Genomic DNA, 10709 nt, shown 5'->3' with positions numbered 1-10709 from the left:
GTAAATGAGTGGAACAAGGCAAAGCCATAATCAATCCCTTGCAGTAGAAAGGGACAAACGCCCGAAATTGGTAGGGTAAATTTTGTTAAATATAACTATATTATAATTTTATATTTAACAGCTGCTGCTACTACGGCAATTTGCAAACTAAAAAATTCGCACACCAGGTCTTTGTTGATTTTAAGTCAATCTATATGTACAAAATATTTGATTTTATAAGACATTACTTTTATTAAATAGTCATCTATAATTTGGAAGGGTGTACGAAGCTTAGGCAGCCCATACTGATTACTGACAGTGACAGACGTCAGTTATATGTTGATGTTGTTTGTTGTGTAGGCTTTTAACAATAATTCCTTAGTTTCTTTATTATTTCGTGCACTTTATATAATATGTTTTACTTAAAAATTCTTTCCCTTTCTAAGTGTTTGGTGAAACTATAACCGTTAATATTGTACATACATATTCCACATCAGTACACTTTGGCCCAAGTAAGTCTGTCTTTGAACTTATTGGCTAAATCTGCTTATATTTTATGTATTTATGCCAAGGGGTGAATAGTTTTCATAAACTTATCATATTAGCGATTGGTGCAATGCTGAGAGTTATACTAGATGATAAAAGCAAACAGCAACAATGTACTCAATGATTAAACGTTAGGGTACAAACACCAAGTGCTTGTGATAACTATTGCCCCTTATTCACTATCACTTAAATAGCATGCTGTATAAAATGGTTTTCTCGTAAAAACTAAAGGACATTATTGAAATATGACAAATACAAACTTACCATTTGTTGAGATGGGAATTGTATTGCAATGAAAAGGAGGGCAAAAAGACGAATCAACAATCAATTTTTCCAATCGCTGCAATTCTTCAGGGCAGCGCAACGTAAATTCAACCAAATGGTTAAATATCTTTACCCATTTTGTATATCTTCAGATTTTCCCATCGCTCATTAATTTATTAGAAAATTTAAATTCGTCTTCATATTAGATACTTGAAACGGACAATATTATAAAATTTAATATTTCCTCGGCCATTTCTTTCGATACAAAACATAAATCTCAATATCTAGACCATTTACTTGCGATTAAGTTAAAAAACGTTGAAAACTGTTACCTACTTCCGAATGATACTTGTGTCAGACAATTCTGCAATTTATTTTTGTCTTAAGTTCTGATTCAATTTCTCTGAGTTTGACAAGTTCCTATTATCAAAATAGTAAATTTTCTTAAAACCATTCTTTCATATTTAAATTATTAATTTATGTTCAAAGATGACAACAGACTGAAACCAAACAGATTCAAAATGAGACTAAATTCCGTAACTGAAGTAGCAGCTGCGTATATAGTCACCTTCAATCTTTAGAATCGTTTTAATAATCCAGAATTTGTTTAAACATAGAAAATATGATCCGAGAATCTGAAATAATTGGGAAACACTGTCTATGGTGGCTGTAAGAACTGGTCACAAGATTTTTACGTTCGACGTTTGCATGCTTATAAAATAGTTTAGAATGACCGCACGAACCGTCAACGAACGACTAAAATTTAAAAAGATTGAACTAAACATGTGCCTTAAAACCTATTTCCAGTAGTTTGTTTGCAGTAAATTTGGTAATTTTAGTTAGCCTTTATTCACTCAAAAATTGTGTAACCACTTTACTTAAATTTCAAATTGTTTACATTTATTACTTATGTCTTTATCTTCATTATTATTATTATTATTATTATTTGTAAGTAAGTAATTTGATAAAATTTCAGCAGATTCAGTTTCAGCAAAAAACACTCGAAATTGTATTTCATGTTCACAAATGCTGCATTCTTCAAGTCTTCAGTAGATATTTTGTCTGCAGTAATTTAAATACTGATTTAATAATCGACTCATATGTTTCTGATGAGGCTCTGATGATGTCGAAAAAATTCAGCATTGTGAAACGGGTATACAATGTGGACCCAAATAAGTTTGGCAACGGAAAAAAAATAGATTGCTCATTAAGAAAAATCGAACTTTTTACGTCTGTGCGTTAAAATTTAATTTATTTTAAGTTTTCAGCCATTATATCAGGAACCGCTTGAACTACAGGATTGAGTTTTTGTACACATATTACCAGTATTGCTATTTTTTGTAAGTTAGTAGCAGTAGTGGAGATTTTAAGGTATCGCGTGCGTGTTTTCATGCTGTTTTAAATTTTAAAACTGAAAAACTAGCATTTTTGCTGAATTCTGCACAAAACGAATCTCGAGGTTTATTGCTCTAAAGTTAACTATGTTCGAAAAAATCAGCTTTTTATGAAGAGAAAGTCCCTTTGTAATAAACAAAAATATGTAGTAAAATAATTGACAATTTTAGCGAAATTTCAAGGTTGTACATGTTATATCTTTTTACATATTACTACTTATTTTTTTAATTATGAATTATTTTGAAAATGTTTGTTTTTGTTAAAACATGGCATTTTCCTCAAAAACGGTTAATTTTAGAGCAATAAAGCAAGGGAACTGTTTTTGTGTAGTTGTAATTCATTAACGCTTCAGTATTTGCTGTGAACATGCTAGTTTTTTTCAGTGGTTTATAAGTTGGACGGAAAGGCCCATACGATACCTACGAAATTGGTAAAAAGAGAAAAATTTATTACAATTTTGGCTCTGCATCTCGAAAACAAAGGCACTGAGAGAAAAATAGAAATTTTTTAAAATATGGAAAATGAATACATATTTAAAATATGGAATGTAATTCTTTAAGGACGAATGGCCACGGTAGATTTATAGCAGTTGTAAAACATGTTCTTTACTCGAGCAATGTTTGAATACCGAAAGTTTTATTTTGTTTCCTTACAACCAACTTTGGATTAATTAAGCCAGAAAAGTCCTAAACACGGCATATAAAACACTTCTAGTATTTGTTTCGAAAGAATTAAAATATATCTGTTACTAACATATTTTAATTCAATATTACTAATAAAATTAATTTTGTTAGGGGCGTAAAATGGACGCAAGTGAAATAAAATTTGAAGGAAATGGCGGCACAACATTCAATAGTGAAGAATACTGTGACTCAAAAACCGAGTCATCTGCTCGCCTAGACCATGACATAGAGGGTAAAATCATCTATAGCTATTTGCCATTTATTTATACTCCCGTTTATTCAGAAAAATCGATACTTGAAATGGATCAGATTTGCTGGACATGCTTGAATACCAAAAATGTCAATTACATGAAGGATACATGTATTGGAGATGCAAATAGTTTACAACTGTATGAAGAAATTGCGAACATTAAGGTATTTAACTAAATCCATTTGCAGTTGGTTTTTATAAGTGGAGCTTTTGAAGGCTTTGAGTTCGAGTTATCACTATTTTGATATTGATGAATGAATTACGTAATTCTTAAAATATATCAAAGATCACATTTACAGTAAACCTTGATTCAGTGTTAAACATTTTTTTAAATTTGTATTGTTTTGTTGTTTATTATTCGCGCTTCTAGAGTTTTTGTCTGAAATGCTTTTCTCCAATGCGCTGATAAAATCGATTGCTTGGAATGCTCATTTTTTAAGAATAACTTATATGGATCGCTTGTGAAAAAGTTCCAAGAAAAAATTCAAAATGTTTTTTTTTTCATTCAGTTTTCTAGAGTTTTTTCTTTCATTTCGACTTGATATTTGGCAAGGCCCTAAAAATAGGGCCTTGCTAAATTCCTGAGGGATTCAGTATTTTTAGAAGACCCATATAAGTTTATTAGTGCGAAAGGGAAATTTGAAATAAATTTGTTGCTAACAAAAAATATGTAACCAATAAAATATTATTACTTATTTGCCATATTTAACTGAATTTTGTTTTTATTATTCTCTGATTTTTCTAAAAAGCTTAAGAAATTTGTCCACTGTCTGTGTCGTTTTTCATAAATTACGTCATTCGACAAATATAATATATTTTCTAAATATTGGCAAATTATCTTTTTGAATACACAACTATTACTAATAAAATTGTTATATGCAAATTGTAGATCGGTTCCGATTCTAACGAGTCTATGCAAATGATGATGATATGTACAAATTGTTCTATTAAATTAGGAAAAGTTAACAGCTTTATTAAAATGGCGCAATTCCATTACACGATAATGGAAGAAGCAGCAAATCAGATTCAGAAACTGAATGCACAATGTGATTTTAATTGGGTGGATTACAATGTGAAGAAAACTGCTATATTGAGAAATGCATTGAGTAACAAAAAGATCCTAGACGACACAAATATTCTTAAAATCGAGCGTGATAATGGAGACCAAAAAGGAAATAAAAACGAACAAGACGAGAATGTTGATTGCATGTCTAGGTAAACAAATACATTCGGTTCACTTGATTGTTTAGTTACGAAAAGTAATGTTTCAGCATATATTATCGTAGTGAATCTTCTGATGATGACATTCCTTTATCAGAGAAATTAAAAATTTTGGTAAACCCAACACCAGAAACACTAAAATTTAACATTAAATCTCGGAAACGCACCAGAAGGAAGGTTAGTATTCACTAAATGTTGATAGTTTAATAGAATTTTTCTTCGAGATAATTGTATTTTCTGGTTCCATTGCTTGTTGTTTAGTTTTCATGTCGTTTTTTTAAATATGTTCTTGACTATGAGCGATAAATAGATTTTAAAATTGTGATCCTATTTTAGAACATTTCACCCAAGAGAAAATACGTTAGGAAAAGTAAAGAAAATTTACCAGATAACAACATAGACACAGAAAATGAAAATGCTTCCGATATAAAGGAAGTTTTAGATTTACCAGATGTATGTCCTTTGTGTCTGAAGCAAATTAGGTAAGATACCTACTAGCTTCGAGAAATTTTGATCAAAGCCATGATGGAAAACATTTACATTTTTTTACACTTTTTTCCGGGCTTTGAATATATATACATTTTTTTACTTTGTACTTTACAAAAAGTACTTATTATTATTATTCTAGTTGTAATAGTTCAAAAAACATTAGCTTAGTGTTATACTTTTTTCATTCCTGAATCATTGTAGATATTTGAATAAACATTTACAATCGAAACATTGTCTCGACTGGCAGAATTGCATATGCTTGAAATGTGAATATCACAATAAGAACACAAGGGAATTAATTGAACATTGCCATACATGTTCGAAAAATGAGGAGTTAATAGAACTAAAGTCGGAATGTAATGAAAGCATTTGTGAAAAAGACTTCCATGACTCCGATTTGGATTCTGACCAAAGGTATTTACCAATTAACCAAAGTTATGATTTAATTATCGACGTCTTTTATTAATTAAAAACAGGGAAGACTTTGACTATAAACCGCACATGGGAAGTTCCATGAAACGTCCTTCTGGTAAGACGAGTCCATGTTACTTTAACTATAATTGTAATAAATGTGAAAACGTTGCATTTGATCACTACGAGGGGATTGAGGCACATTTAAAGGTATTGCCTAACACAGTAGTTTCTATTAAATATTTTATTATTTAATACGTTGGTTTTTTTCAGTTGGTTCATTCAACGGAATCAGACTGTATTCTTTGTAAAACACAGTTTGCCAGCCACTTCAGTGCTTTATACCACATAATTGTTAAACATGGCCGTCTGAAATGCTGCAGATTGTGTTTAATTGGTTTCAAGAGTGCAGCCGAACTTCATGCACATTATAAATCGGAGGAGCATAACACTAAATGTGCAGTATGTGGAGAACAGTATGTTCTTTATAATTTACCTAGTTTATTTGATAATATTTGTCTATTTTCAATTGATTGTTTAGGTTTAAAAACAGAAAAGCTGTGTATGAACACCGAAGAAAAAAACATCTAAATCCGCAAGAGGAAAATCAGAAATATAAATGTCCGGATTGTCCCAAAGAGTTCTCCAACCCTCATAATATAAATAGACATAGAGCGGTTGCTCATAACGATTTGCGATTTCTATGTGATACATGCGGACAAAGTAAGTTTTATCCACTTACAAGCATTTAATTGTGCGGATATTAAGCTAAATACTTTGAAACTAGGCTATACAACAAAGAGAAACCTCCGATTACACATTCTCAAATTCCACGAAGGAGTACCAGTGCAAAGCAAGTCAACAAAAAAGAATTTCTTCTGTGAATCGTGTGGTAGAGAACTGAGGATATTTCATAAATACGCCATCGCTTTACATCGAGCGAAACACAAGGGACATAACTTTGTTTGCAAAAAGTATGCCATTGCAAAAATAGCCTGTATAAGTTTGTTTTTTAACATTTCATTTCAGGTGTTATGAATCATTTGCAACCGAAGAAGAATTCAAAAGACACGTTGAAGAAATGGGGCATGAATTATTTGTATGTGATAAATGCCCATCGCAATTTGTAAGAGAAGAGAACTTCAAACTTCATTTAAAGAATCATGATGCGCCCGGCTGGAATAAAAACATGTTTGCCACTTGGGGAAAATCTGCACAGTTGCGGAACGAAAAAGGTAACTGGCCTAAATATTTATGTGTAAACCTTTAAATTAATTTTTCCACTTTCAGGTGAATTTGTGTGTTGTCACTGTCCGAAAGTATTTAAGGACAAGCAACGACTGGATAATCATATAAGGGTGCATACAAATGAGAGACCTTATGTGTGCCACATATGTGCTAAAGGATTCAAAACTTGGATACATCGTAAAACGCACCTCAACATACATTTAGGTAGATTGAAATACGCCCGATCAAATGTATTTTTTTATTTATTCATTTTTGGTATTAACAGGCATTAAAAAGTGGACATGTAAATACTGTTCGAAATCGTTCACGAATTCCAGTACTTTAAAGGGACATGAAATGATTCATACTGGCGAGAGGCCCCATAATTGTCCAGAGTGTAAAAAAGGGTTTATCACGATATCTGCCATGAAAAAACATCGAATGACCCACTTTAAGACCTCTGATGAAAAAAAGGTAAATCAAGCCTAAATGCTCCAGAGCTTTGAAGTCAAAAATATTATATTTTCTTCATTTCTAGAATATATCCCTAGAAAAAAGTGATCTAAAAAGAGATAGCGAACAGGAAAGCATCGCATATAAATACGACCATATCTTTGCTGAAAGCAATGTCAGCTATGAAATGGTGGCTCCTATTAAAGACACAACTGTAAGGATTCTTACTGTAGTTAAAGACTGCTAAAATCAATACTCTTCGTGTGAATTCCATCGTGATTAATGGCTATATTTTTTTATGACATTCAGTATTTAAATGTGCTTAATTAAACAAATGCTTATTACATTATATAATTGCGGAATGGAATCCTAACTTGTCGCATGTTTTGAAATTGAGCGGCCATATATGCCTGCATATTTTATAGACATATATTATATTATGTAAAACTATTTCAGGAGATATTTTACGTTTTTAAATGTTGCACCGAAATGTGATTGTCGTGAGAAAGACGTTAGCAAAAATTGAAGGCGAGTTGTTAAATAAAATACTCAAGACGACGTCGTAAAATAAATATTTAAATCAATAATTATTTTTATTTACACAAACACATAGCATCGAATAATTTCTCATGTAATTATTACGATTGAAAGATAACAATTGCATATGTGAAAGATAACAATTGCATATAATACTACTAATTGATTAGATAAATCAGATAAATATGCCAAACAAGCATATTTGCGATTAAATTTCTATGTAGAACATGCCATTATTATTAAATGATTTCTAGCAACACAAACTAGGAAGTTGTTCTCACGCACCTACTGTTCATCAAATTACTAAATACTTACATACTTGAACTATTAAGAAGTGCTTAGAATGTCGTCAAACAAAGCTGTTACTGAAGCACATTCTTTTACTTTCTGCTGCAGTTGAGCTTCTTGTTGTTTGATCATATCTTCTAAGTTCTTTATTAGTGAGTCTGCATGAGCAATAGTTTTTCTATTTTCCTCTAGTTCTTGCTCATCTTTCTTAAGACTGAAACATTTAATTATGTCCATTTTCTTCAACACTCATTTACAATCAAATTTAGCCACTGTGCAAATTAAAAGCTAGCATTTAACTTAATTATTCAAAAGTGTGAAGTTTGCCTGAAAATGAACTTACTCTATTTTACTATATTGCTCTTCCAGTGCATTATAGTTGGAAATCCCTAATGCTAGCTGCTGCTCAAGTTCTTCAAGTTTACTCATTAATGAAGCATTATTAGCACGTAAAGATTCAATAAAATCCTTTGCCTGGTTGCATTTTCTGTGAAACCGAATCAGAGTTAAGAAAAAGATGATTTAAAATGATCTGATGATGAAATTTTGTGAACGTCATTTAATCTTGACGAGATTTATAATTAGATGAACACTTTGGAGCCAATGTATTACAGGACAATAAATGATGTAGTAGAATATATGAATTAATTAAAGAACAATTTAAATACAATATATTTGGGTTACTTACTGATTTGCATCTGCAATTTGTTGCTGTATGTTGTTAATATCATTAGCTGAGTTATTAATCGCCTGCTTTGCATCAATTAGTTTATTACAATTAGAAAGAACTACTTTCTCCATCTTTAAAGCGACTTTTCTGAAATGTGAAGACACAATGGCGAAGGCTCAGCTTAAAGATTATTGCAACCTGATTATATCTTATCGATATAATTCATAATCAATAATAGGAAAATGGTCCTCCCAATTGCTGAGGTGAAATTTCGAAGTACAAAGAATTATAAGTATGAAACTCCTGCTTATGCAGTTTTTGCCAATAATCAGCCACTCATGATTTATCCCTTTTGCTCGCTTAAAATATTTTAAACACACATTAATTTATTTATGGATCTACGGCCTAAGACTAAGATATGTAGTCCCATAAAATGTTAATAGATCCCATGAGCGAAAAATTGATAAGAAAACCTAAAGATATTGACGGGATTCTCAGCTTATGTTGCATTTCTTATCTATGATTCAATCTTGTTTTTATTATGAGAAATCGAATTTGTTTAAGTTTCATAAACCTTTTTGCACTTTTGCATTATAGAAAAGTTCAGTCATCCAAGAGTCTTGCAGAAAAAAACGTGGAAAATTTTGGGTAGGTAGACCAAAGTTGTTTTATCCGATCTTGACTCACAAACTTTGTAAAAAACTGTACTTTTGAAAGTGCGGATGCACATACCCCACCTTATCTAAACTTTTAACACATAGCAAAGTCGAACACCCGGGTAAAATTTCTAAATTCCTAATAAATACAGTTAGAACAACCTGTTCCTCCTCATCGAATGTTTTTGAATTTTAAGTATTCTAATTTATTTATGAATCTACTGTCTAAGATAAGAATCCCATAACTCGTCAGAGTACATTTTGCCTCAAATAGATTTAAGAAGGCAAATTATTAATTTAATTTAAATATTCTTGTGATTGTGGCAACCGAAATTAAGATCTCATTAAAGTAAACTAGACGATCCTCCGTTCAAAATAATAATAAAACTAAACTATGTCTAATCTCATTGCAAAGCTTTGCCCCTTAAAATTGCGTTTAAAACATTTTCAAGATAATCGCATTACTTTTCGGTTACTAACATATTTTAGCAAGCATTTTATTTTCTTGAATGATGACTGTATCAGACATAAATATTTGCTGAACTTACGTTAACTTAAAGTACCATGACTTTATTACTGGTGTTAAATGCATGAATGTATGCCTGCTTGGCTCAAAACAGTTGAAACATTTGTTTATGTATCCTGAAGGGTAAAATAGACAAAAATTGCAAAAAATATTTACATCGCATCGTTAATACGCTGAGTGCCGTCTCTAGACTGTTCTTCGCATCGACGCAAGTACGTTTTCTTTCGTGCCTCCTCCAGGGTCACTTGATCAATTTTTTGGGTCAGTTCGTTATTTATATTTTCCTTTTCCTGTATTTCTTTGAGCAATTGAACTATTATAGCGGTATCCCCATTCATACTTTGCAAGATCTGTATTGTTGGGATTGCAAGGTTTAAATAAGCAAGTAAAAAATATTAAAACATGTTTTATACCTCCTCCTTATGTTCTTCAATCATGTTACCCACTTGATAAGACAGAATACCGAAATAAACAACAAAACTATTAAACTTATGAATAAATCCCGATTTACGAACAGAATTAACAGAAAATGTCGTTACAATAACAAAGTTTTAAGTTTTAATTTACATGTCAATTGTCGAAGTCAATCCGAATTGTACAAATATACAGGGAGATTACATTGAATGTGATGTTTCGTACGTATGTGTTCAACACATGACGCGAACCAGCGCAGTTCGATTTTAAACGTCTTTCAAATGCGGCATTCAGAACGACACACGCATGCAGTGAGCAGCTACGCATATTAGTGCTTAACTCAGCATTATGTAACAAAATACACGTTTTATAAAAAGTCTAATAGCTCGTAAGTGTGTAATCAATAATTAGTATAAACATCGCATGAAGTTTTGTTTTCATATGCATGAGAATCGCTTTCTTAGATAACATTTCTTCAATTTAATTATTAAATGTTATTTAATTGCCTCATTCTCTCACACCATGCGAAAACTAGAAACAGTCCGAAGATCATGTTTCATATGAACACGTGCGCAATTTAAGGCTCTATTCCGCAATTAGAACTAGAACTTTTCAACTTAACCCACTCGACAATACGACTTAAATGACCCGCGTTATTTTTGAATTTTTGCAAATTCATGTGAAAACGTACTTACTTTAA

General features: G+C 31.4%; 2 protein-coding genes across 4 annotated transcripts; one reads left to right on the top strand and one right to left on the bottom strand.

Moving 5' to 3' along the window:
- The first annotated feature begins 291 nt into the window (after window positions 1-291).
- On the top strand, window positions 292-7502 carry LOC109539640 (zinc finger protein 585A). 3 transcript variants are annotated; one of them, XM_048667029.1, is made up of 17 exons: window positions 292-491; window positions 2058-2129; window positions 2979-3099; window positions 3151-3281; window positions 4007-4332; window positions 4389-4515; window positions 4675-4820; window positions 5029-5241; window positions 5304-5448; window positions 5512-5714; window positions 5780-5961; window positions 6026-6212; window positions 6268-6473; window positions 6529-6690; window positions 6752-6939; window positions 7004-7132; window positions 7375-7502. In XM_048667029.1, the coding sequence occupies exons 3-17, from the start codon at window positions 2988-2990 to the stop codon at window positions 7411-7413; spliced, it is 2496 nt and encodes an 831-aa protein (XP_048522986.1). In that variant the 5' UTR covers window positions 292-491; window positions 2058-2129; window positions 2979-2987; the 3' UTR covers window positions 7414-7502. The 3 variants fall into 3 exon arrangements, with proteins under 3 accessions (XP_048522986.1, XP_048522984.1, XP_048522985.1); XM_048667027.1 differs by having other exon boundaries at window positions 2051-2129; XM_048667028.1 differs by lacking the exon at window positions 2058-2129.
- On the bottom strand, window positions 7493-10171 carry LOC125504667 (paramyosin-like). The gene is made up of 5 exons (XM_048667035.1): window positions 10009-10171; window positions 9752-9945; window positions 8432-8560; window positions 8087-8230; window positions 7493-7957 (listed from the first exon to the last, which is right to left on the bottom strand). Exons 1-5 carry the CDS (start codon window positions 10030-10032, stop codon window positions 7783-7785), a joined length of 666 nt encoding a protein of 221 aa, XP_048522992.1. The 5' UTR covers window positions 10033-10171; the 3' UTR covers window positions 7493-7782.
- Window positions 10172-10709: the final 538 nt, after the last annotated feature.

This window comes from Dendroctonus ponderosae, unplaced genomic scaffold (assembly GCF_020466585.1).
Source record: "Dendroctonus ponderosae isolate FM_Combo_2020 unplaced genomic scaffold, Dpon_F_20191213v2 Dpon_F_20191213_5, whole genome shotgun sequence".
Lineage (NCBI taxonomy): Eukaryota > Metazoa > Arthropoda > Insecta > Coleoptera > Curculionidae > Dendroctonus > Dendroctonus ponderosae.
Note: the sequence above shows the minus strand (reverse complement) of the source record. Positions and strands in the feature narration are given on the sequence as shown.

Coding starts and splice junctions, on each gene's coding strand:
- LOC109539640 (XM_048667028.1), top strand. CDS start 2,988: ATGGACGCAAGTGAAATAAAATTTGAAGGAAATGGCGGCACAACATTC. Junction 3,282..4,006: donor AAGAAATTGCGAACATTAAG/GTATTTAACTAA, acceptor TGCAAATTGTAG/ATCGGTTCCGATTCTAACGA. Junction 5,962..6,025: donor ATGTGATACATGCGGACAAA/GTAAGTTTTATC, acceptor CTTTGAAACTAG/GCTATACAACAAAGAGAAAC.
- LOC125504667 (XM_048667035.1), bottom strand. CDS start 10,032: ATGATTGAAGAACATAAGGAGGAG. Junction 9,946..10,008: donor TTGAAGAACATAAGGAGGAG/GTATAAAACATG, acceptor CCAACAATACAG/ATCTTGCAAAGTATGAATGG. Junction 7,958..8,086: donor GAGCAATATAGTAAAATAGA/GTAAGTTCATTT, acceptor TAAATGTTTCAG/TCTTAAGAAAGATGAGCAAG.